Here is a 26,903-nt window from a genome sequence, read left to right as displayed (position 1 = left end):
CCCCCCCCCCGCAAGCCCTGTGGGTGGCCTGAAATGCTAACTGTAACTAGCCTCAGTGCAAGTCCTCTAATTTTGGACTGCAAGGTGAAGTGGAAGGCATTCTATACATACCCAGAAGTATCCATTGCCGGGTTAAGGCTAAAACTTGGCACCTGAAGTTTAAGAATGCACACAACATGGGTACAATGCCCTTCGCATGCAGCTGAGGGCAGAGTGACTGCCATGCTAGCCCACGGCTAACACCCTACGCCACTTTCTTCCTCGTTTCCAGTGACTTGGCTAGCCCAGTCGCTTGTCTTAGGCGTCTACATATTCTTTTTGCTAACAGGGGCTGATCAATTATGTTCAACTGCACCATGGCCAGGTTCTTTTGATTATCACAAACAAAGGCACTGGCAGAACTCATTTTTTTGTTCATTCTTCCAAGAATCCCGCCAAAAGCATGCCTGGAATACATGAATAAACGAGTTTAATGCTGAGACATCAGGGAATACTACTTGCCAACGAAGCCCCTCCATCTCCAAAGCAGTTTTCCCCTGGGAGTTGCAAGAGGCATAATTTGCTGAGAGCGCACAATGAGAGAGCTGGAAAGTGGTGGTGGTGGGGAGGGGGCCAGGGGAGGGGTCTTCATAACAACTCTGGAGGATGTACAGTCCTCCTTTCCGCCTCCTCCACAGCAATCCTTCCAGACACAGAGACCGCAATTCTTAGAAATCAGGTCTTTCAAAACTGCTCTTAAGGTGATTCATTGGATTCCATTGTTGAGATGCTCCTCACTGACAGAAAGAACTGTCTAAGTATACAACAGTAGTTCAGCAACAGAATAAAAGAAGCACTAAAACAATTTTTCTGGAGAGCAGAAATGCAAAGAAATGGTATCTGAGTTTCTATAGCCTGAAAGCACAAGCAGGATTTTGAAGCTCTTTACACAAAAAGGTTAATTTTTTTTAAATGTTTGGAGAAGAGTATCTATTGCCTGCGGTAGACAAGGAATAATCTGCTTAAGGATCTATCTGTGGGACTCCAGTCACAATTCAGCACAGGACAAGCCCTACCAGAATTAATAGAAGCGGCATAAATGCTCTACTGTGCTCTTAGCATTCAGCCTCCCGCACTGCTCGTGGCAACCATCTCTCCTTCAGGAGGGAAGGAAACCTGTAACTCCAACTCCCATCAATTTCAGCCAACATGCCTGGGAACGGTGAGAACTGTACTCCAACTGCTGGGAAGGCCACAGGCTTCTTACCCCTACCTTAAAGCTTTACTTGCACCAAAAGGCTCATGGAACCAACTCCAGTCTCACTGGCACTGCCTGGAAGTGAGTGAGAGGCCAGATAACGGTTGAGCATTTTATTAATCATAGAGAGGAAGGGGGAAAACAAGTGTACTCACAAAAACAATCCAACCATTTTAAAATGGCATGCCATTAACAGATAATGAGGGTGTGTGGTTGGAGCACACACAGAGTTTACTAGTCCAGTGCAAGGACCAGAGGCAGAAGCAGGGGACATAAAAACAGTGGGATCAGGAGATTACATGAAGCAAAGGTTGGGTGGAAGAAAGGAGGAAATGGGGTTGGTTCTTTTCCAATCACATGATAGAAAGTGGGAATTTCAATCAGTTAACATATCAATGCATAGTCCAAACATCCTCTGATTTGCCTTACATTCCTCCCTATAGATGCCCCTTTCACAAAGCACCCCTCCACCTGCTTGCATCGCTAAACTGACGAAGAATGAGTTTTTGGCTAAGACAACAGGAGTGCATAACTAGCTTGAGGCCAGAGGTATAGCCCAATGCTAGAGAGCAGCCCAGTGCCAGCTTATATATCCCCCATCCCAGGCTGGGTTTTCTTCAACACTTGCTCACTACAGGGGCCATACCACAGAGCTAGCTACTTCCAGCAGAGGGGGCTGCCATCTGGAAAGGGGGTGCATGAGACACTAAGAAACTTGAAAGGAAATAAGTCCTAACCAACAGTAGATTTTAATAAAGGGTTTAACTAGACCTCCTCATGTTCTCTGTGTGTGTGTGTGTGTGTGCGCGCGCGCGCGCGCGCGCGCGTGTGCGCGGGGGGGAGGGGGAGAAGGTGGGAGATGGAGAAGGCCTGCTCCATTCTATTTCAAGCAAAGGAGAAGTAAGTAGCCCCCAGGCTCCCAGCTTATTTTGTGTCTGATGCTCTCTCTGATCCACTGGTGTTAAACACTCAAGAGAACAGTAGGGTCTTTTTAATTCTTCAGATGGGAAAGCTGCAAGAGCTGTCAGGCTGCAAGCCGAGCCAAGATCATCAGGAGAAAGGCCAAATCGATACCTCATGCACTGCTACATACAGCACTGCAGGGACATTCCCATGCAAACTGTGGTGAATACATTATAAAGGACCCCCAAAGAGCATGACTCCTCTTTTCACCCCAAAGTGCTCACATTAACCACGCCAAGCACGGCGTTTAAGGGCCTGCTCTGCCTCTCTTGCATGCCTACATCAGGGCACAGAACTCGAGGCTGCCCCCTGGTGAAAGAACAAAACAAAAACAGAAACTCTAAGATGGGGAAGGGAGAGAATATCACAGCTGCCCAAGAAGGTCTGAAAAGATGGAACTAAGAGTAGGAGCTGGACTCCAAAGGGGGTTAGAATCAGCAACTGGCTGGTACGCCATGTGTATCTGGGGGTGGGGGTGGGGGTGGTGGACTGATCATACACATGCAGGGAAAAGGGGGAGGGAAGGTTCGGTCCCATGGCATCCAACTTGAAGGAGCAATAGAGCCAGGTCCCAGGGTTCAAGCCAGCGCCAACACTGTGAAGACACAAGAGAGAATGGGTTAAATTCAAAAAGGCTATTCGAAAAAGTTGCCTGCAATCCATTCCACAACTAGTTTCCACTTCTACTGGCTGGGTTACTCTGCTGCACAAACAATCCCTGCACAACTTTGCATGTTGTGAAGATCTATTGCTAGGGCTATCTTGGAAAAGTCAGGTTTCACACCTGTAACTGCCGTTCCTTGAGTGGTCGCTTGTGCCTTCACGCGTGGGCGTGCTGTGCCTGTGCAGTGCCACGTTCGGGAAGATTCCTGTAGCTACGGCTAGAATTTCTGGCCGCCCCTGCTTCCGTTGTATAAATAGGCAGGCCCTCACCATTTTCTCAGTCCAACTGGAGACCGATGTTTGCCCTTGTCTAGGTCTTGAACTGCCCTATTGATATGCAAATAGTAGGTAAAAGAAAGAACACCCACTGACACCGACCCGGGGACAGTGAGTGGGTTGTGTGAATGCAGATGACCACTCAAAGAGCAACAGTTTCAGGTATGCAACCTGACCTTTTTCATCGTGGTCTCTGTGCACTACACAGAGGGGCGGCTAGCAAGCATGCCATTAAGGGAGGTGGGAGGTATTGTTACAGAGGGATAGATGACAACACAGCCTGACCAAAGGAGCAGCCCTCTCCGGCTCTGACACTGAGCCGAGAGCGGTGGGCAAATGTGGACAGTGCTGACCATGTAGCTGCTTTGCCCAGTGCACCTAACAGAGCTTTGGAGGGGTACAGGAGCTTGTAGCTGGAGAGGGTTTAGGGAAGCCTTTGAATATCGGGGTGTAATACCTTCCCCTGCTCTTGGGACAGTAAGTTGGAATGGAGGGTAGATGTAGGAAGCTGCAGTTGGAGAGGTGGAGCAGGGATGGAAACCAGGGTTGTCTGGGCCACCGTGGCATTACTAGGATGGCTCAAGTGTGCTCCTTCCCTCGTTTTCGTAAGTCTTTGTGATGAGGGGAAAGGCAGAAAAAAGACGGTCCCTGTCCGTGGAATGAGGAAGGCCTCTCCCGTGGAGTTCTTGCCGATTCCAGCGCTGGATGGAGCAGTAGTTGCTGCATGTAGCGTTCTTCTCTGTGCAAAAGTTCTGCAGATGAGGTGCCCCATGCACCAAAGATCGTTCTTGCTTCGGGGCTCCATGCTGCGTTCCCATTCGTGGACGTGGAATCGAGTGTGACTGAGTACGTCTGCAGTGAAATTGTGTATCTCTGCCATATGGATGGCCACAAGAGTGATGTCGTGGCGGATACACCAGTCCCATATGAGTAGTGTCAGTCAAGGCACCCCGGCCGGTGAGGGATGCGTCAGTGGTGAGAGTCACTATCAGTTCTGAGGAAAGAAGCTGAAGTCTCTTTATCGGATTCGACTTACGCATTCAGCAGGCAAGGCTTGCCCTTATGTGGAGGGGCAGGGTTAGGGTTCTTTGTGGCAAGTTGTGCTCAGGCTGGAATGCCCTCGTGAACCAGAGCTGGGCGGACTCATTCGCAGCCTGGCATAATGCACCATAGTGATGGTCGATACCATGTGCCCTTGTAGCTGTTGAATTTTCTGAGCAGAGGATCTCAGGTTGGAGGCTGCATTCATGAACTTCTGCAGGGGTAGGTACACTTGAGCCAACATGGAATCAAGGACCACTCCAATGTACAGGATGGTCTCTGAAGAAGCAAGCGTGGTTTTTCCGATGTTGATGCACAGACCCAAGCGGTGAAGAGTTGTGTGGGTGGTTTTGATTGACCACAGTAAGTCCCGTTCAGTATTGGCTACTAGCGACCAGTCCTCTAAGTGGGGTCAAACGTGTATTCCTTGGAGTCGCGTATGTGCACAGACTTAGGCCACGCATTTAGGGAATACTCTCGGTGCCGTAGATATGCTCCACAGCAGCACCTCGAACTGATCTAGAACTATCGAAAGTGGGTGTAGTCAGGATGGATGCTGGTGTGGAAGTAAGTTTGATGGATGTGAACCAGTCCCCTTTTCGTAATGACGCATAGTGGCTTGCAGGGAGGCCATCTGGAACTTTGAGTGGGATGAAATGGTTTACTCCCTGCAGGTCCAAAATGGGTTGCTGACTGTTTTTTTCCGGAATGGTGAAAGAGTGTGACTAGAAACCATGCTCAGCTTTGGATCGGTTGCACCCTTTGCTAGTAAATTGCTGACATCCTCCATTAGGGTTGGAGGGGGAAGAGCGCAGACTGATCCGAGAAGAGGCAAGGTCTCACATTTGATTTTGCATCCATGGTATACTATGGAAAGTACCCACCAGTTGGATGTGGTGGATTCCCAGGTGGGAAGATGGTGACGTAGGCAGTCTGTAAATGGAGGTGATGCGTTGGTGAAGGGACTGGTGCGCTCTGCCCATCAGCGCGGTCTTCTATGGGCATCAAGTCGTTTCCTGCATGGCTGCGGTTGGGCACCATTCCGACGGCGTTGGCGGTTTTGTGGTGGCTGTCCATACTGAGGATGGCTGGGGTACAGACCTTGTCTGGAGTGGGAGGGCTGGTACCGGGAGGATCGGGCCCAGGGCCACTTAAGTGCCCTTGGCTGAAGTGGGTTGATGCCCATCCGCCGAGCTCTTGCCTTCTGGAGGGTGACCAGCCTTTTGTCTGTGCGGCTGTGAAAGAGCCCTTTTCCATCAAATGCCATACTCTCGATCCGGGAGCAGGTCTCTTGAGGGAGGTTAGCCGCCCGAAGCCACGCATGTCGTCGAATCGTGATCGCACCAACCAAGGCTCTCGAATCACAGTCGACGTGATGGCGTGCCGTTGAGATTTGTTGCTTTGAGAGCTGAATGCCTTCAGCAACGAAGGCTCTGGCGAGCTCTCGTTGTTGGTCTGGTAGAAAAGCTGCCAGAGCCTCCAGCTTCTGCCACAAGAATAACTGGTATCTCCCCATCATGGCTTCATAATTTGAGATGCGGAGGCCCAAGCCCATCGCAGTGTATATCCGTCGTGCCATCACGTCCAAGCGACGATCCTCTCTGTTGGCTGGTGCTGAGCGTTCCCTGTGTGGCCTTCCTTGTGCAAGTTTGGCAATGATGGAATTTGGGCGTGGATGGTACACAAGGTAAGGAACGTCTCTCTCCTGTACCCGGTACAGCCTTTCCAGTCGGCGGGAGGTGGGACGCGGCTGGTTGGGAAACTCCCAGGGTACTTTCATTGCCTTGGCCAGTGTTGGTATTAAGGGTATTGCTACCGCACACGAGTCCTCTGCCTGGATCAGGTCATAAATGCAGTCTTCACTAGGCTTCACAATTTGCTCAACCTGGATGCCCAAGGATGTGGCCATCCGGAGGACTTGCTCAGAGAAGTGTCCGAGGCTTTCCCCTGGGGATCCCAGGCCTTGTGAGATGATGTTGTCTGGGGATGTGGAGATGGGTTCTGTGGATTCTGCATCTGAGTTGTAATCCTTCGGGTTTGATGAGGCAGATCCGGATGACAGAGAAGGTGATCTTTGGACACCTGCAGGATGTTGTTCACTGGTTCGTTGAGGGGTCTGAGAAGTGCCCGGCTCGTGATCGGGTTGGTGGGGTGGACGTGGTGGGGACCAGCATTCCACAGATCTAGGTGGAGCTGGTGGCCACGAGTATTTGTGTGGGACTGCAGCACGTTCCCATGGATAACCCGGAAAGTAACATCCTTGGGAGGGGTATGCACCCCAGTACTGGTTCCCCCTATACGATTGTGCCATCGGTTCGAATTCACAGACAGAATGGTGAATGGATATTGGTGACAGGTTGGCCAAAGCAGAACCAAATGAATGAGGTGTCCAGGGGACCAGTTCAGTAATCACTTCATGGTGTGGTGCACAAAGCAATCTCGGAGGGGAGGTCGGAATGGCTGGAGACTGAACTGGTGAGTTGTGTATCTTCCCTTTGGTGAACAGTGTCCGTCCTGCCAGTTCAGGATGGACCCTGCTGTGGTCCAATTGAGCTGGATTGGCTGGGGGACGGGATGGAGAGGCTCGGGCTGGTAGCATGCCTGAGCTGGATAAGTCGGCTGGAGCGGCTGCATGGGTTGGTGAGCCGCGACGCTGGGAAGAGGCAGGAAAGCAATGTTCCGCTCTCTTCATATGTTTAGGATTACAAATCTTTTTAGCCTCTTTATGGCCCTCTGATTCGAGGTGCTTTCGTTTTTCTCTGTGCTTTTTAGGCATGTCTGAGGCAGCCGACGGCTTTGAAGCTGTTGACGTTGGCTTCGGCTTGCTTGGAGCATTGGCTGATGGACGCTTTCTTGTGGCCTCTGTTGAAGTTGAGGGTCCTTCACCCTCACTGCCGGCCATGTCTCTCACAGCGACGAGAGCACGCTCCCACATCTCCAGTATGAGGGGACCAGCCCTGTTCTTCCTGGCCAGTTGAGCAAAGGCCTGGCAGTGTTCCTCTCCTAAACAGAAGAGACACAAGGAGTGGCCGTCGGTTGACGGCATTTTGACTCCGCGCGCTTCCGAAACGCCAGTTTTAGTGCCATCGGGAGAGAAAAGGTGACAAGTAGAAAAGGTAAGGATTTCGAGGGGAGAAGCAATAGAAGGGTTTTTAATTTTATTTTTGTGAGGTGATGAGGAGGGGGGGTTGTGGAAATGGGAAATAAGTGAACATGGAAGAGTGAAGGGATTTCAGAGAGCAAAAAAGAATAAGAATTAGAGTTGGAGGTAACGAGTGCAGGGTAAAAGGCTAGAGATCCCGAGCTAGAGAGCTAGAGATCTAATAAGAGCTAGAGATCCCGAGGCACTGCAAATGGCAGTCGAAAGCAAACTGAGAAAATGGCGGGAGCCCATCTATTTAAAGAAGGGGAAAAGAGGGCAGGGCTTCCGCCAAAAACTCTAGGCTTAGCTAGAGGAATCTTCCTGAATGTGGCACTACACAGGCACAGCACACCCACGTGTGTGATGCCCAGAGACCACATTGAAGAACGGGGGTTGAGAGCTAAAAGGAGCAAGCAAGAGATCTAGTGCACTCTCCCAGGCTTGTTGGATGATGCGCACTGTGTGGACAAACCATGAGAGGTCAGCCAGAAATGTCTGCACCATCTCAACTGGAAGCATCTTCCAGGAAGTGTGCGTTCAAGCAAGGCAAGATTCATGAAGGCCAGGATAGTCAAGTGATCTGCTTGTACTTTGCCTGGTAGATATTCAGCTCCCGAGTGTCAGGAATAGGTAACCAAATGCATCTAGAGATTGGACCCACTGACCTACAAGGAAAGGGTCTTTTAGGCAAATAAGGGAGAACACGATAAGCATATGAAATTATGCATTATGTGGAGAGAGAAATGTTTTTGGCACTATAATACTAGATGCTGGGATCATCTAATAATGCTGAATGGAGGGAGATCCAGGACAGACAAGGGGAAGTCAGTCTCTGCACAACAGACCGGCATTTGTTACCATATGATGGGGCACCAGCCATGAATCCAGGGGCCTTTAAGGGGGATTAGAGGCAGTCCCGGAAGACACAGCAGTATCCTGGGACCAGAAGCTGCGTGTGTCTTTATACGAGGCGCTGCAGAACATGAACCGGACGCTGCATTTGCCTCTGCATCCCATTTGTAGGCTTCCCAGCAGCACGTCTGGTTGGCCCCTGTGCCCAAACAGGTGCTGTACTGGGTGGGTGTCTTGCTGGACCCGGTGGAGCTGCTCTTACATAAAAATGAGCACCCCTGTTGCACAACCAGCATTGACCTTCCCACCCTCCTCGAGGCCTGTGGATCCCTGTGCAGGGTCTCTCTCACCTCCCCTTGCAATAGCAGCTCTACCAGCCCTTGGGCTGGAAATGCCGGTCTAAGATGAAACGTGCTGATCGGTGCCCACCCAGCATCAGGGGAAGAGGGGGCACGAAGGCACCCAGGAACGCCGGGTGTGAAGGGAAGGGGCCTTGGTTCTGAAGCCTCTGTCCCCCTTCCCCCGGCAGCAAGACGCAGTGTAGAACTTGGGCGTGCTTGCTAGGGCTTGCAGCGCTGCCCCCACTGAAGAATCGGCACTGCCAACTCACCAGTTAGTGCCTCCTGGGCAAAGTATTTGACGTCCACATCAGGATCCTGTGTTAGCTTCTCCAGCACTGGCTTCACCTCATTCTGAAGGGTGCTGCGGGGGCAAGGGGGGCAGGAGTTAAAGCTGGGAGAGGCGGAGCCAGTATCCAAGCATCTCCAGAATCTGGACCCACCTGCTCACCTTCCCACATCCCACATGCATCCCCCAACCAAGAGAAGAAGAGGACTGTCGCCACAGGACTGGAGTGAGAAACTCCAGTCCAGGCCCCGAATTCAGTTTCAGGTGAAATTCTCAGGGCCACACTCCAATGCCGGAGGCACAAGGGACAGGCCACAACAGAGGCATGCTGTAGCTTAAAGCTCTTGCTGGCAAGAGTCAGCACTGAGAAAGCAGGGGAAGAGAAGAACTGCAGAAGCTGTGGAAACACTGCAGGATCCGTGGGGCAAAGGGCTGGCCCCATCTGAACAGCCCAGAGCCTAAGGGAATGGGGTGGTATGTAAACATTAAGGCAAGGGAATCTGAAGAACGCTGGATGGCCAGGATGGCATTTGTCTCCCAACCCTAGCGCAGAGAGCAGAATGCTACCACCCACGGACTCCCCGTACCTGTTATCCAAGATTGGTCCAATTTTCTGAAGGGACTTGGCGACATTGAAGCGGACGTTGGCGACCGCATCCCCTGCCATCCGCAGCACAGTGGGAAGCATGTGCTTGGTGGTGATCTCCTGCCCGCACACCTCTGACAGCACCTAATGAGGAAGGGAATTGGTGCTGGATTGAGAGCCCAGCGCATCCTCAGGCACTCAAGCTGCACTCGTAGGTGTGTTTAGACAGAGAGGAGGAGTACAACTCGCAGCACGCACAGGCGCTTAAGCCTTTCCCCATCTAGAAAACCATGAGGAAGGAGACTCTCCAGTCCCGAACTCAAGTCTTTTATTATGCCTAGCATATTGTGAAAGAATTGCTGTTCCTTTGTCAGGAATTGAAATTAAAATTAAACCATGAAGCATGGGTAACGTTTCTGAGCTACTCCAAACATTCTTAAACAGATCCTTTGTATAATGGAGTCCCACTGCTTTCACCATTCATCAAAACCCCATTAACAGGTTCACTGTGTTAAAACAAACAAGGTTGAATATCAAGTTCAAAATCCTGAAAGAACGTCTCACAAATAAGACACATTACGAGATTAAGATTACACCAGATAGAGCGTTAGCCTTTATATACGGTTTAACCTTAATCTCATGCTTTTAGCTTTAACTATGATGTGTGTGCTATTTAGCAGGTTTTTCCAGGTTTTAATTTTCAAAGTTGTTTATTTTCATTTTAACACAATGAACCTATTAGTGTTTCTCTGATGGATGGTATGAGCTGTGAAAACAGCAGGACTACATTATACAGAGAATTTGTGTGGGAATATTTGGAGTAACAGAAATTGCATCAATGTTTTATGGTTTTCATTTTGGTTTTTGCCTGAGGGAGGAGCAGTGATTTTCTGAAACGCGTCAGGCGTAACAAATGCCTCAAACTGGCACACAGATTCTCTGCTCTCTTTTATGTTGCTCCTGACAATCCCAAGGCCTTGCCTTCTCGCTGCATCTCCCCACCTTTTGGGGGAGGCGGGGGCTAAACGTGCACTGGATTGCAGCCTCCGCCGTACTTCTGCCTTTGTTGTCAAGGCCTGTGCTGCCCCTTCCTAGGCACAAACTCCGTCAGGCAGGCCAATGAGCTAAAATCATCACACAGACACAAGCAAGATGTGGGATCTTCTCCTATCCAGTGAATTAAATGCCTCCACACGTCAGTGCAAAGAGAAATATTAAAAATTCCTATGGGCATCTGGGAAGAATGATTCAGAAAGGGAGCCAAGAAGAAAAAGTTTTTGATTCCCTCCAGCTATTCAGCACCTGAAACAACCACCAAACTTCCCCCTGCAAGTTGCTCAGTGAAGAACATTCCACCATGTCCCCAAGGCAGCTTGTTCCACTGTGCAATAATTCCTATACGCTTGGTGCTGAAGAGGAAATCCAGGCATTCCAAGATGTATTTTGATAAAAAGAGTAATACTGTAAACGGAAGATTTGTTCCTTGGGGAGATCTTCCAGGAGCTTTCTTTTAATGGCCCCTGTCCCTCTTCTCCCCCACTCCACTCCTTGATGGTTGGAAAAGCAGCTTTCTTCAATTACCCACAGAAATTACATTTTGTGAAATATCCAGAATTCTGCATATAACACTCCTCAAAGGTTGCAAGAATTTTTTTTAAAAAGCTGTAGTTAATTCTGAAGCCAGTAACAGATTCATTATGTGGCCTTAGAGAAATGATGGAAACCTCAAGTAAAAGAGGGGCTGAAATTTCCGGCAGCAAGACTATCTGTATGCAAATGGAAACAAATTCATGCTCCCCGTGTCAAAATGGTTAACAGGATGAGTCGTAAGACAGAATTAGGATGTTCAACATATGTGTCGATAAGATAAGGACCAGGGGGTTTGTTTTTGCAATCTGGGATCCCTTGACCCAGAGACTGAATGGCCTGGCAGAAATGATTAATTTCTGTCCCATGTGGGATAATTATTAATTGTCCCACATATCCGATGGGATATATTTCCTCAACTTTAGCAATACACGCCTGGTGAGTTGTTTTACGCTTTGCTTCTCATTTTATGCGTGCAGAGACAGCTCAGAAAAGAAGACGCCAGTGTTCCAGAGAAACCTGGCATGTTGTTTCCCGGTTTGCCCATAACGATGAATGGCCCTTGCACAGAAAGGCCTCACTTGCAGCAGCAGGAAATGGACAGTGTGCATGCTTATTGCTGCATCCCACCAGCTCTCTGCATGTTCAGCGTTTCCCTTCCCTGCACACCTTATAAAATGCTTTAAGCTTAAAATGAAAAAATATATTTAATTCACTCCACTAGCAAGAGGTTGTCTTTCCTAAAAAGACAGACGGCTATTCTTGTAGGACAGGTAAACTCCCATCCCCCACAACTCACATTGATGCAGAAGAGTGTGGTCATGCGGTGCAGGTAGTTGGGGTCATTGGACATGGCCAGCACCTTGGGGATGATCGTGGCATGGGCCCAGTCCTTGCCAAACTTTTCCACAAGCTTCTTGAGGTTGCTGGTCGCTGCCTCTCGGATGGCGTAGACTGAGGATCAGAAAAAGGACAGCAGCGTGACCCAGCTATGTAGGTTAGAGCCCAGAGGTCTCTGCGGAGGATGCCAAACCTCTTTCAGCCCAAGGAGCAAATTAATTTTGTGAAACGCTGTTGCGGTGAGGTATTTTAGTGGCGTGTAGAGAAAGGAGGAAAATGGGAACAGGGCCAAAAGGACAAGCGTGTTTTAGCTGAGGCTCTAGCTGCCAGTAACATTAGGAGAGGGTCCACTTCAGTCAGGCTTCACAATGGGTTTGGGCACAGAAACAGTCCCTTTGAACGAGGAACCAAGTTGAGAGAAAGACGGGGGAATATGACCCCATTATAGACATTAGCCTTGGTTAAGAATGTCTGGATTGGAATTTTTTAATACACTGGTAACTGACTGAAACATTAAATGGCAGGCAATTTCATTGGGTGAAGAGATTAAAAAAGTGCAAATTCATTTTTCAACCTAGTTTGCTTGTGAAGAGTGGTTGAAAGCCTTTTACAAAAAAAATGACTAAGAAATAGCAGGTTTTGCTTTAAAAAAATCATGTCTTCATACTTTAATGTTCTCAAAATGAAACATGTATATTTAGATCATAAAAAATAAAATTACTAGAAAAATCAATCTGAAACATCCATCGAACTAAAGCATCTCTCCCTTGCTAAATACACATTGAGGTAATGCGGGGGGGGGGGGAACAGAAAGAAGCCACCATATTTTAACATCATGAAAAATACTGCTATTAAACCTTAATTGCTTCTATGGCTGAAAAAAGAATTCTCCCATGAAACAAAAATACAACCTAACATCTTAGTCCTGCACTAAAAGCTTCAATGAGTCAATTATCTCTGCTAGAAAAAGGAGTGTATACAATAGATCCCATTAGTTCTGAAGTATCCTCACAATGCCATAGATTACTACCTGCTAGATATAAAAGCATTTGATATTTTGCAGCCTTGGGCCAAAATCCAGAGAACTACTTTAGGATGGGTTCTCTCTTGCTGAGCCCCGTTCCCAAAGGTAATGGCATAATTGCACAGGAATAATAAAATCAGACCTTTAAACATGAGGAGAATGCCTTTTTATTCTTATGTAGACAAGCATTTCATTTATGGTTCACTAAAATAGTTACTGCACTGATCAGAAGCAACACTCTCTTGGAAGTTTTAAGAAGCAAACAGATTGTAGACTTTAAGATAACTTGGAAGGCTCGGGTGGTAGGGGGAAAGGGTCTTCACCTGGTTTGGAAAGCACCAGAAAATAGAGTCAGGAAACTTTCCCCAGAAAAGCATTCCACAGCTGGGGCTCCAGCACTGAAAAGATACTGGCCACATATCCTCCCGGTTGTGGCTTACTCTAGGGTTCTGCACTGGTTAGGAACTCAGCGGCCTCCCACTGCCGCTCCGTTCTGATGATACACAACCCAAGTGCAGCATGGGTAATTAGAGAATGGAGGTGAGGTGAGGTGACGACACCACCAGGGTCCCTCTTTTTCTGACTGTGCAGACACGATCACTTTCTCTTGAAGCCGCTTGCCGCACCTCATGTGGTGCAGACACCAAAAAGGGCCCTCTGGAAATGATCTCAGGGCCTGGTTTGGTAGATGGGGAGGCAATCTTCCACCGAACCTGGTCCTGAGCTATTTAGGGCTTTGTAGCTCAGAACCAGCACTTTCAACTGGGCCTGGAAACTATTTATAGTATTTTTTATCTCACCCTTTTGTCAAAATGGCTGCTCAAGTGACTTACAAAAATGTTGCTTAAAAGACAGTCTTCGCCCACAGGTTTCAGTCTAACAGACATGATGAAACAGGGAAGGGAACTGGGTGGAAGGAGGAAACACAGCAAATTCGGGCACTAGAGTCTTGCTTGCAAGGTTCAGCAGGTCAGGTGCACAAGTGGAAAGTCTGCTGCTTCCTCTCTCTTTGAGGCTTTAGCGATGACCATTGGTAACAGGAGGGAGGGTGGGTGGGTGGGGGTGAGCTGAGCCTGTATCCAGCCATGAGGGAGGGATAATGTGTGCCCGGTGCTTCCTCTCCCTCTGATGCAGCAGCCAGAAAGGAAGAGGCAGAAGCCAGTGCAGATGCAATATAACCCTATGGCGTGGTTCCAGCCAGTCCTGCATCCCTATTTTGGATTAACAGATAATCCAGACCGTTTTCCAAGACAGCCTCAGATACAGCACATCACAGTAATCAAAGCAAGATGAACTCTGCCTTGGTAGGGTCACAGCTGGCCTATTTGCCAAGATGCTCTGAGCCACAGAGGTCACTTATGCCCGTAATCAATGGCCACTCCAAAGCTGAGGAACTGGTGATTCAGGGGGAATGCAACTCTATCTGGATTAGATGGCCCACCTTTAATTTTTTTGACAGACAATACTTGAATTATTTAGACATGCAAATACAGCAAACATTAAAGGAGAAAAGCAGACAGTGGAGAAAAGACCTAAAGGGGCCTATTTGTTCCAACTGAGAGCCTTACCGTGATCAACCAGCCATGCCATGCAGAGGGAATTCAGCTTCTCATCAAAGAATTCCACCCCCTGAAGATGGAAAAATTAAACCAAATGAGTCCAGATTAACTTGCAAGGCTGCAAGTTACGGAATTCCTGAAGCCAGAAACAAAACTTGGAGGAGGTGGGTGTTGCTCAAACAGCAGATAGGGCACACCAGTACGAAGGGTGCGGAAAGCCCCCAAATGCTGAATGAACAGTTGGCACTCCAGAGCTTACTGGCGTTAAGCACCAGAGTCCTCCACAAGCAGGAAGACACACAAGCCAGTGGCGTCCCAGTATTAACACACTCCTGTTACAAGCCAGGTCCAGCTGACCCGAGAAAGTCCAGGTCGTGGAGTTCTCCTGGCACATCAGGTCTGCTTCATTTGCTTCCCAAAGGGCATAGGGACACTTACCAACTGCCCAGCTAAAAGGGGCATGTATTCAATGATGGCTAACCGCACCCGCCACTTGGCATCCTCTGCCAGCTCCACAATGGCCGGCAGCAGGGACTGGGACAACTGCCGAATGCCGATCACCTCATTCACGCAGTCCAGGTTGGAGATTATATTGAGCCGGACTTCAGGACACTGAAAAAAAGGGAGCGGGAGTGATGGGAAAAGCATACCCTAAACCCCACTCCCTCTTGCAGAGCTAGCCTAGATGGAAAGCGGTCAGAATCTCTGTTCATCTCACTTGTTTCTGTACAGCCCCACAGCTGAAGCTCTCCGCCATATCAAAATGAGGCTTGCACGCTTTGTTTATAACAAGACTGCTTCTAAGCACGTAGCACTAAACGTGGCAATTCATTCCCAAAAACAAAGCAAGAGGAGCAGGGAAGAGACTCCACAAGCAGCTGCTAATTCTTCCTAGTCCTGCCACTGTGTTCTGCCGCCAGAAGGAGAAGCAATATGCTTATGTAGAGCAGCTGCTGGCAACACAAGCAGGAGGATGCCACTATGCCCGTGTCTGGCTTGCTGTAGGAAGCTGGTTGGCCGTTGTGTGAGCACCAGGCTAGAAACGGTGAGCCTTTGGTCTGATCTGCCACAGCTCTTATTTCCTTTACTGCTAAGTCCACTGAGCTTGGGATGGTGGGCTCTCCGCGGACTTTTCTTTCCTCACCATGTTACCCAAGATAATTTAACTAGGAGACTGAATATGCAACTTGGTACACAGAAAGGACATGCTCTGTAACTTGTCTACAGTCCTGTAATACAGCTCAGCTCCCGGGGGGGAAGCTGTACAAATTGTGTTAGTTTCATTTGTAGTGTGTGGATCCCTCCCTAGACACATCTGTGACAACAATCCTTCTACAAGACGGCTCCTCCAGCATTTTGCTAAACGCTCCTGTGGTGAAGAAACTGGCCAGCCGTGCAAAAATGCCTATTACAAGTTCAGGGCAGGGAACTGCTCCATCCAGTATCAACCCCGAACAGCTGACAAGGACATCTCTCTGGTGGTCTAAAGGGATGGGGAAGGACCACTCACCTCATCCTTGAGCTGTGCCAGAAAGAGAGGCAGAAGGTGCTCGATCGTGTTGTCCTTGCCCAAAATGGGAGACAATCCCATGATCACAGATGCCAGTGCTGATTTTACATGCTGATTGGCATCCGATACCAGTTCCTGGATGGGAAAAAGAAGCACTTTCAAATAAATAAGACAAGTGGACTCAAACATGTATAAAGCATCATTTTCGTCCCCGCTACTAAGTATACCCATCTTGTTTCCTGATACTCTGTACAACAGCAGCTGCGGGAAAGGGTACATACACCTTGTTAACACCACATCATGCTTCTGTGCCTAACCACAACACACTACAAGCTTTTCCTCCTGCTACACCCTCTCCCTCTCCCTCTCCCTCACACACACACGAAGTCAGCCAAGATCTGTACAAGTTTTTGCAATCTTAAGAGGCACCAAAGCCTTGATCAAAAGTGGAAGTAAGAGAGGTCTCCCCTTTTCCACTCTGCTTCTTGAAAGACAACCTTGTTTCCCTGGTTTCTTCAGCCCTTAACTCTTATTACATGCTTGCTCCTCACTGGGGCACTTAAAGGCTCAAGGCTCACTAAAGATGGTGGTCTGGCATGTACCTTGATGCAGGGCAAGATCTGAGTCATGATGACATTTTCACGGCAATCACCAGACAGGTTCTCACAGAATTCTAAAAGAAAAGGAAAATGGCCATTATGCTGGTGAAGCATTGCAACTGAAATGACTCAATGGTGGAACAGCTTTTTCTCTGGCTAACAAGGATGTTTCCATTCCATCATTAGACTTGCTATGGGACCCAGTGTGATAAACCTCCTATTCCTGGCCTCCAATCTGGAAGCTGTCACTCTATGACTGGATTTAGACTACTGTTTCTATGCACAGAATTATACAACTGCCAAAAGTTTTGCTGCTGCAGAATCAAAGCTATTCAATGTGCCACTTCCTTTCCTGTTCATATGAAGAGCCTCAGCTACAACTGCACGAGGTCAGGTCCCTCATAAGAGAAAAGGCCAGACTTTCACTGAATTTCAGTTGCCTTCTCAGCATGTTTCTAAATCTCATGCCACAGAAATAATCTTGAAATAAGCAGGTATTTTTAAAAAGCTCCAGCATTTAGTATACGGACCATGAATTCATCATACTACACTTCCCTGCCAGGCCATTAATCTCTTCACCTAAACAGATACATTTCATTTGCTTGTACTGTCCCCCCGCATAAGTTTCTTCAAGGCATTCTACAGGAAGCTCAGAAGAAAGTAGGCATATGGAACAAGAAGTATATAAAGCAAGGTGAAGGATGTAATTTTTGTTATTTGAGTGCCGAATTTGCTTTTTTTTGGAGCAGAACATTTCTATCTGTGGACCAAACATGGGAAGGAATCTGTAAGATATTAGGTCAGTCAGACCCATTCATTCCATAACTTTTGAAGGCATAGCTCACCTCCCCACTTACTTTCCCCATTCAGGCTCCATCCACATTCAAAAGCTTTCAGACATGGTCCCCAACAGAGGTGTTATGTGGTCAATACGGCAGGATTCCAAGTCAAGCAAGGATAACTGTGGTGAGGAACTGAGACAGTACTGGACAGTACAGAAATGGAATAATCAACAAATCAGCTGACCTTTGACCTTGTGAGAAGCAGCAGCCCGCACTTCGGCTTCACAGTCTTTCATAAGGTTCTGGAAGGCTGGAACCAAGTCAGTCTTGGTAATTTCTGCTCCAACAGCTTTCTGGAGCTAAGGGAAAGAAAAGGAACCAAACTTATTTAAAGCTTTTATACCTTGCCCATCATGGTGTCTCGGGGTGGAAAAACTTGATAATGCAGAGATCCCTAGTGGCTCTCCAGCATCCCTGCCAGAAAAAATCCTGCTCCAACCACCGGAGATCCAGGTACTAGAAGAAGGAAGAACTAAATCGCCAGGAGAGAAACTAGGGTGCCAGGTATGCGAGAGTGTAGTCTATCATTAAAACGGCATGTTGTCTTGGAGATTATTCGATTTAAATACAAGGTCTGGCATTTGATTTTACAGTAAGTGCCACACAACTCTCTCCATTGCTAGATGCTGTCATAACACACACATAATTCTAAGTACCTCTGTGAACTTGTCAGCCACCATGTAACGGACCCGCCAAGACTTGTCCTCTGCTGCTTGCCGAAGCGTTGGCATCACCAAGGACTCCAGGTCCTCCTGGGGCAGGAGCTGAGCAATATTGACACAGGCTTCTACGGCCAACAAGCGCACAGAATCCTGTAGGAAACACACACAAGATGGGTCACAGAAGACTCTCCATGCAGCTGATCTGAACAGTCCCCAGCTTCACCAAAGCTCCCGTTCCCTCCTAGAACTGAACATGCCATCCCACAGACCTGCTCATCAGAGGCCAAGTTGGAGAACATGGGAATGATCTCACTCTTGACGTGCTCCAGCTCCAAGACCTTGGCAAATTCACCCAGTTTGGAGGCTGCAGCTCGCCTCACCATTGGAGTATCATCTGAGCACAAGTTCCGGAAGTATCTGCAGAAAAGGGAGAAACAACAGCACCCACAAGTTATTTGTTTTTTGGCGCCAGGTTAAGACCTTTTTATTCCAGCAATATTTTAATAAGTTTTAATATTGTCTTTTCTATGTTTTTAACATAGAAAAGTGTGGGTCGGGAATTTATTTATGTTATACTTTGTTATTTCTTTTGTGTAAGCTGTCCTGAGGCTTTTGCGACAGGACGACATATAAATATCTTAAATAAATAAAATACAGAACCATCCGATGGACAGCTCCCCAATTGGCCACCCATCACACAAACCGGAGGGCTCCAGCCTCTAATGCAAAGTGTCCCACTTACTGTCGGAGCTCAGCTTTGACCAAACTGGAGACTCTGGGGTAGCAGACACTGAAGAGGCCACAAGCAGAGGTGCGGGAGGTGAACCAGTCGCCTCCTGCCAGGCGCTTCACCAGGGGCACAAAGTGGGCCTCGAGGTCAGACGGAGAGTGCTCGTGAGAGATGGCTCGGAGGGACTCCACTGCCTTGTCCCGCACCACTGTCTCCTCAACTGTAGCAAGGCTCTCCAGCGGGGGCTGCAGCGGAATGAGGGAGGATATATTACATGGTCAGTGCATTTCAAACAGGTCAAAAACTATAATTACACCTAACAGTAGAAAGACAAACATTGAAACTGGGCAGATACAACACCCCTTTGATTGATAGAAAAACACAAGGAAGAAAAGCTTTCTAACAATTTAATTGTTTTCTTGCTGGGCATCTCTAGGATTGCTGAAAACACAACCTTCTGTTTTCAGTAAGAATCGTGGGGAGATGAGAAAGAATATACAGGAAGCAAGGGCTGTGAGCAGGAAGTGCTGATCTGTCTGCTGGATCAAATGTCCAAGTTCCAGGTGAAATCACCTGCTGCTTTGGTGCGATCATAAGCAGCCTAGAAATCATTACATATTGCCATTCACTGCAGAGGAAAGTGAACACAGAGGACCATCTTTTCACACCATTTTACCACTTGACAGTATGATTCAGGAAAAAACACGTTATCCCAGGATAGAAGAATCACTTCAGGGAAGCCAGGCCTTGGTGTGAGCTCAACAATACTCCCCACATCAACATTTGGAAGAAACAGAAGCATTCTCAAATCTTCTCACTGTGTTCAGTCATGCTCCTTCCCAGTCCTGCACTGAAAAGCTCTCATAACTTACCAACAAACAGTGAACATATTCAGGCCCGCCAACAAGAGCTGTAAATGTCCCCAGCTGTTCTGCCAGAGCGAGTAGCACCTCATCTTCATCGTAAATAGTGTCTGCAGGAGAAAAACCAAATAAATGCTAGAACATGCATGGCCACAGAGCATAGAACTAAGGAAGTAAACTGTTAGCAATCCAGTACAACCCTAACCTCCAACTTGCAAAACCTCTCCATCTGGGCTGGTGAATCCCTTCTTTCCCTTGAAGTCCTACCTTGCACCATCTCTGTGCAGGCAGAGGAAAGAGAAAGGCACAATCTGGGCAATAGAGGAAGGGAGGCAGTCCAAGTCACACTCCCATCTCAATGCAGAGAGGAAAAAGCATTTCCCTTCTCCACAGAGATCTGACCTGAGCATCAGGGAAGGAGAGCTGGTCTCTTTCTCCCTTGTACAGATATCAGTGGGATTAAAGTGCCAGGGTGGGGTGGGAATTGTATGTGTGAATGCTTGCACATTGTGGGAGCATGTGTATGTGCATGGTCCTTCTCACTGCTGGAATGCACTGCTAATGTCCTTGTCCTGAGCCAGTCTGGTTCAAAGCATGTCCTCCCACCCCTGCTCAGCGCTTCAGGCACATGATTCCCTTTAAGAAACCAGTAGGTGTATGTATGATGATTACTACGCTAAATTGATATTGGCCACAGATGGTGGAAATTGCTTTCCAAAGCATCTAGAAGGCACCAGACGGGGTGCCTAAAATGTACTTTTTTTGAGAAAGATGTCTCCATTAGAAGTTGTCTCTAGACCACAAGAACTTATGCCATAACAAGACTCGTCATCTTCTTGGTTTGTTGTTTTGCAGAATTTAATCAGGTATCCCCAAACTGTTTGCATTTTCTAAAACTGGCCCTGGTTTTTGTGTTACCTGTGAGAAAAGGCAAGAGCTCACTGCGCGTCCTTTCAACACCCAGGGCCAGTGCAATGGTGGAAAGCTTCTTGATGCTGTTCAGACGAAGCTGCATACCAGAGAGAGCAATTTGGGGAATGGAGTCAATGAGATAAGCCGCTAAAGAACATCTGACAGCCTTGTTTCTACAGGAGACTGACTGCTGGCTACTAGGCTTCCAATTACACTAATTGTGCAATTCTTCACTTCTACATTCATCTTCATAATCCACAAATATAGGGCAGCGCAACCCCCTTTGTACATACATGTAAGCAAGACACACGCACACATTTAATGCTGGCTCACTGTCAAATCCACTCATGCAATCATATACACATGCCCGCGTACCCAGAACCTACGAGGGGCATTCAATGTATTCTCGGTATCGGGTTGATTTGCTACCAATGTGGATAATTTAATTATTTCATTAGCTAATGACACTCTCTCAGGATATACATGCAAAATTTCAAATAAGTGTGATCAATAGTTCCATAGTAATCCTCAGTGAAAGACAACCATGAGGACTGACAAGACAATGTTGAAGAAAAGTGAGCACTGCACTGTGATTAAGTTCCTTACAAAACAAGGAAAAAGTCAAAAAATCATTCACGAAGAGATGGTGGCCATTTACCAGGACTCTGCACCTTCATTATCTATTGTTCAAAAGTGGTCAAGTGAATTTAAAAGGGGCAGAGAAAGCACTGAAGATGACCCTCGCTCTGGTGGACTGGTTACTGCCACTACGAAAGAAAATGTGAAAAAAATTGAGACACCTGTATTGGAAGATGCCTGAATAAATATCAATATGTTAGCAGAGATGACACACCTATCCGTTGGTACCATATTTACTGTTTTTCATGACCATCTTAATCTTTCCAAGGTCTGTGCAAGATGGGTGCCGCGAATGCTCATGGTGCCTAAGAAACAAGTGCGAGTTGAGTGCTGCAGGGAGTTTTTAGAGCTCTGTGGTGAAGATCCATTGAGTACTTTCGACCGGATTGTTACTGGAGATGAAACCTGGGTTCATCACTATGACCCTGAAAGTAAGCAGGAGTCCATGCAGTGGCATAAAAATGGTGCTGACCCTCCGAAGAAATTCAAAGTCACTCCATTGGCTGGAAAAATCATGGTCACAGTGTTTTAGGACTCAAAAGGAATTTCATTGATCAAGTACATGAAAAAAGGTGAAACCATAAACGCAGCATCTTATGCAACCACTCTGCATAATTTAAGAGAAGCAATTGAAGAAAAAAGGTGGGGAAAACTGACTGCAGGTGTGTTGCTTCTTCACGACAATGCGCCCGTTCACACGGCGCGTGTTTCGAAGGCTGCTGTGCGAGACTGTGGTTTCGAAGAAATAAACCACCCACCCTATAGCCCGGACCTGGCCCCCAGTGACTACTACCTATTCTCGAATTTAAAAAAAGATCTTCGTGGAAAGCGATTTTCCGATGATGAAGAGCTCAAGGCGGCAATTAACGCACATTTTTTAGACAAGGAGGAAGGGTATTTTTTACATGGAATTGAAAAGTTAATTTCTAGATGTAATAAGTGTATTGAAGTTATGGGGGATTACACTGAAAAATAAAAATTATTTCAATTTATTATTCCTTTTTCTTCATGCTGATATCGAGAATACATTGAATGCCCCTCATAGCTCATCATCATCTTTCATCTGAGTACATCTCTAGTTTTAGTCACAGCTACTAAAGAAAGCATTCTGGTACTGAATTGTTGCCACTGGTTACAGCTGATTAAGGCAAGCCTGATTTTACAGTGAAATTTATTTAAACGTACATAGGATCGGACTATACAAACCTGAAAAATATTTCAGTGATGCCTACTACAAACTCTTACACACAGAAAACTTTCTTTCAGCTGAAGCATGAACACTGCTTATATCGAGCTCATGCAAAGTTGCTATTAACATAGCCAAGTATATCATAGCTGCAGCTAACACGAGAGGTGGTCTACTCAGTCTGCCTATCTATCCTGCCAGCCTCTTGTAGATTTCTCAAAAAAGCTAATTTATTAAGCACATGCACGCTAGACTACAGCAATTGTACATTAAAAAGTAAAGGTCTCCCAAGAGGTCACAAATTTATCTTCCAAGGACGGGCAGTGGAGTTACATGAGCTGTGTTTGCATGCCTTGCATTCTCTTTAAAGCAGCACAACAAAACAAGACATGCTAGAATAGAAAAGCAACGAAACAAAAAATAACTATTCTTTAGAAGATGTTCAGTGCGACTCATGCTAGCATACTGAAACATGAATAAGCCTGCTACTGCCAGAAAAGTGGTGTTTGGCCAAAAAACATGCACAATGCTAGGCGAAAAGGTTGAAGGGGAAAAAAGGCTTTCTTCACTTCACAAACAGCAAGCTTAAGCAGACTCAGTTTTGAGGAGAGGGCGGCAGATGGGAGGAAATACTCAGGAAACGAGGCCCATGATATCCTTGATGACAAAAGTAACAGAAAGATAGATCAACCTTGCAAACAGATCCACAAAAGCTGCTAGCTCACAGTGTTTCTGTATGACTTCCTTATCTGCAAACTGAGGGAGCACGGAGGTGGAGAAACAGCAAAATATCTACCAATTTGTAAGTTTTGGTGCTGGGAGATGGTTTGCAGTTGCCACAACTGAGTGAACAATTATGAGCTTGTTGCAATGGCCTTCCTTCTTCCCTCAAAAGCTTCCAAAATCTCTGAAGTTCCACCATCAGTGGGAATTGTCTCTACTGATTAGAGAATAGGCCAAGAAGGGGCTCCCTGCCTGTGTAGCCACCACATCACTGTGCCGCAACACAGAGTGAGTACTTGAAGCATACTTGCCAACGAGAAAACAAAGCTGATTGATGCTCTATCACAGTCATACAAAAGTACCACTGATGGATAATTCATGTAACCAGGATGATGTTTATGAAGTTCTGGATGGAGCTGTGCTCTCCTAAAGAATCAGGTTCACTGTTTGCAGTGCTGACTAACCCAGTTTAATCACGAAGGCAAACTGACAACCACAGCATAGACCACATTCCAGCAGATATGGCCAGAATGCCAAAATCAGCTCCTCCTAATCAGAAACAGGCTGGACATAGTCGGCTCTGGTAATCTTCAAATTAGTCTATAGCAGAAGCGGGCAATGTGTGACACTCTAGATGTTGTTGGCCTGTGATGCCCACCAGTTCTAGCCTGCACAGCCAATAGTGAAGAATGCTGAGAGATACAGTGCAACATCATCATCACTATGGTTTTCCCACTCCTAATCTAATGTGATTTCATCTAGGACTGCCAGATTTCCAAGAATGCAGCAACTCAGTGGCATACTGGAGCCAGCCAATGAGAGCACGTAACTGACTTCAACGCAGTCACACTGGGTGCTTCACAAGCACTTGCCTTTAAACTTCTATGTTGCTTAATCCATCAAGTGCCCTTGATAAGTTGTCTTTTCCTACACAAACCTCCCTGTACTTTAAGGATACCTCTGGAGTTTCTTTTCCCCGACCCCCCTCTCCCAATTCCCCAACACCTACGGAAATTCAGAATGAGGTGTCTGGAGAGAAGGCCCCTTCACTTACATCATTCTGCCGTTTGGATGTTCTCTAGGAGGACCACCTTGTGTTCCAAAGCAATGTTGTTTGATTTTGCTCTTTGATTTTGTATTACTCTACTGATGTTAAGTGTTATGATTTTATTCCATTTTTTGAAGCACTAGTAGTCACCCATCAAAAGGGTGGGAAATAAATCCTACCTTTACAAATAAGCAAATTGCAGCTGCTGAGATGGGTTTAGATAACTCTGCTTTTTGAAAAATGGGAAATGAACAACATCTGTCAGAAGAGGGGCTCTCCTTCTTCGCCTCCCTAGTTAAGGAGAGGCTTGGTAGTGCCTGTCACAAACTGCAGAGGAGACCACCCCTATTTGATAAAACTATAATTAATGGTATAGTTCCCTCAATGTACACAATATGATGCTTTAGCAATCCATAAACCAAGAAGCAAGAACCAAGAATCAGCCACAAGGCATCTAAATGCAAGGCAAGCCTATGGAATACGCTCCCCAGAGGGGTCTGCTTGGCGCCGTCGTTATTTGTTTTTCGGCGCCAGGTTAAGACCTTTTTATTCCAGCAACATTTTAATAAGTTTTAATATTGTCTTTTCTATGTTTTTAACTGCAGCCAGTGCAGGTCAGAAATTTATTTATGTTATATTTTATGTAAGCCGTCCTGAGGCTTTTGCGACAGGATGGCATATAAATATCTTAAATAAATAAAATAAATAATAAATCAATAGAGATGACTAAACGGAAGGTGCAAACAAGGTAGAAAGGCTGAATTTGCTGCTGCATAAATGCATCCTTGGCTACAAGCTCACAAGGTCAGTCATTCAATTAATTTTAAATCCAGAGCTGAAATCCAGAACTTTTCTGGATTCTGGCCCTGTTTGCCCCACGAAACAGAACTGCATCACAGTGGGTGTTCTACATCTTCTCTTCATACATCCTTTACTAACCTTGCGTTACCCTTACGGAATTTTTAATTGTAGGCTTATCAGGCCAAAGATTTATATTTTGCTACTTTAGAAACTACAGTGTTTATATCTGAGATATGTAAAACAGGTTTCCTTAGCCATGTACACTTCAGCATTAAAGCAGCAACAAGAAAATTATGTACACTGATTTCTTCTATAGGAAAATTTAAGAGAATAAAGTTTTCTTTCCTATTTGCAAGTCTTCTGACACCACATCTCAGCCATCCCACACTTGAAGCAACATACATTTTTAAGGGGGGAAACTTCTAAAAAGTAATAAAGCAGAGCTGGCTCTTCATGCAGCAACACTACACTGAGAAAGGGCCATAGCTCAGTGGACAGTGCATACGCTTTGTATGCAAAAGATGCCAGTTTCAGTCCCTGGTATTACCAGGCAGAGCTGAAAACGCTCTTGCATGAGACCCCGGAGAGCTGTTCACAGGCAGCATTGAAAATACTGAGCTAGATGGGCTCATCAGAAGGATGTTCCCTCTAAGTTCTGCCTGGCACCGTCGTTACTGGTTTTTCGGCGCCAGGTAAAGACCTTTTTATTTAAACATCATTTTGTTAAAACATATGATCTGGCCAGGGCAACTTCTTCTTCCTTCTCTTTCTCCTCCTATATTTTTATTTACTTAATTTATACTGATAATTTTAATCTTATATTTGTAAATCAATGTATTTTTTGTATTTTTGTATTTAATGGTAATTTATTATGTGCTATTGTATTTCAATGTATTTTATCGTGTTGTAAGCCGCCCCGAGGTTTTGGCAAGGGGCGGCATAGAAATGTTATAATAATAATAACAATAATAATAAGTTCCTATGGGCATTAATGGCACAGAGGGCTTCATGACGCCATTAACCACGGACAGAGAACTATCCATTCAGCTCATTCATAAGCATATGGGGGGGGGGGAATCACGTACCACCCTTCTCTCCATATCGCATGGCCATCTCCAAGATGGCATGCTTACTGACAGTTGCCTAATGCAGATCTCCTGCCCGGCTCGCCTCTCCGGGAAGAGGACAGCCATCCCTTCCCCGTTTACATTCTAGCAGACCGGGATTGGACTGGCACGCCCCTAGCAGAAAAAGCCACGGAATCAAGGCCAGAAGCCCCCCGGTCCACCCCGCCCAGGCAATTGCCAAGGCCCCTTTCCCTGATTGGGCAGGCAGCTTCCGTGTAATGAATGGGCGACGCCTAACCAATCAGAACCCTCTCTCAGCATTCCATGGACAGGCTCATTGAAAGAGAACGGCGGTCCGCCGGCCTGTGCTTAGCTCCCCCCGCCCCGCAGGAGGAAAACGTCGCCAAGCCAATCCCGCGGCTCCTCTCAGCGCAAGGAGGGGGGGGGGCATGCAGACCTCGATAATACGGACCCTTTCCTCAGCCAACACCCTCCCCCTCAGTTTCTTAAATGAGACCGCTACAACCAATCCGGTTCCAGTTCTGACTGCTCTCCTCCGCGCTGCTCACATGAAACAGAGCCACTGATTGGTTACTGTACCGGGGACTCTGTTCGCCGGCCTCCACTAGCCGAAAAGCCGCCTCGACCTTTTCCCTCAGTCCCAGCTAGGCGCCCGCAGGCCCGGGACGTACCTGAACGTCCTCGTTTCGGAGCTCATCGATCAGCACAGCAATAGGATAAAGCGAGTCATCTCCGTCCGCAGCCGCCATCTTAGCTCCCGGCTTCGGTTCTGAAGGGTGCGCGGGGTTCACGCTGACGTCTTGCAGGGGCGGTATAGACGCCATTGGTCGGCCAGGATTGCACGTCAGCGTATTCTTAAAGCTTATTGGCTCCTTTGGTATAAGCGCCACGCCTCCCGCGTTC

At 47.0% G+C, this 26,903-nt stretch overlaps 1 protein-coding gene across 2 annotated transcripts; it reads right to left on the bottom strand.

Moving 5' to 3' along the window:
• Window positions 1–1,335: 1,335 nt before the first annotated feature.
• On the bottom strand, window positions 1,336–26,769 carry PPP2R1A (protein phosphatase 2 scaffold subunit Aalpha). 2 transcript variants are annotated; one of them, XR_006413606.1, is made up of 16 exons: window positions 26,672–26,769; window positions 20,522–20,612; window positions 19,613–19,713; window positions 18,753–18,985; window positions 18,280–18,427; window positions 18,005–18,160; window positions 17,533–17,647; window positions 16,510–16,580; window positions 15,908–16,042; window positions 14,836–15,009; window positions 14,407–14,467; window positions 11,774–11,928; window positions 9,389–9,531; window positions 8,785–8,876; window positions 3,597–7,183; window positions 1,336–2,795 (listed from the first exon to the last, which is right to left on the bottom strand). XR_006413606.1 is itself a non-coding variant. In XM_044418806.1 (15 exons), the coding sequence occupies exons 1-15, from the start codon at window positions 26,747–26,749 to the stop codon at window positions 2,779–2,781; spliced, it is 1,770 nt and encodes a 589-aa protein (XP_044274741.1). In that variant the 5' UTR covers window positions 26,750–26,769; the 3' UTR covers window positions 1,336–2,778. The 2 variants fall into 2 exon arrangements, 1 of the variants encoding a protein (XP_044274741.1); XM_044418806.1 differs by lacking the exon at window positions 3,597–7,183.
• Between the last annotated feature and the right edge of the window lie 134 nt (window positions 26,770–26,903).

Source organism: Varanus komodoensis, unplaced genomic scaffold (assembly GCF_004798865.1).
Source record: "Varanus komodoensis strain SLA01 unplaced genomic scaffold, ASM479886v1 scaffold93, whole genome shotgun sequence".
NCBI classification, from domain to species: Eukaryota; Metazoa; Chordata; class Lepidosauria; order Squamata; family Varanidae; genus Varanus; species Varanus komodoensis.
Note: the sequence above shows the minus strand (reverse complement) of the source record. Positions and strands in the feature narration are given on the sequence as shown.

Excerpts from the sequence above, each read along its gene's own strand:
- PPP2R1A (XM_044418806.1), bottom strand. The coding sequence starts at position 26,749 with ATGGCGGCTGCGGACGGAGATGACTCGCTTTATCCTATTGCTGTGCTG. Across the intron at positions 20,613-26,671 it reads TCCGAAACGAGGACGTTCAG|CTTCGTCTGAACAGCATCAA; the intron begins GTACGTCCCGGG and ends TCTGGTATGCAG. Across the intron at positions 9,532-11,773 it reads CCACACTCTTCTGCATCAAT|GTGCTGTCAGAGGTGTGCGG; the intron begins GTGAGTTGTGGG and ends CTTCCTCATTAG.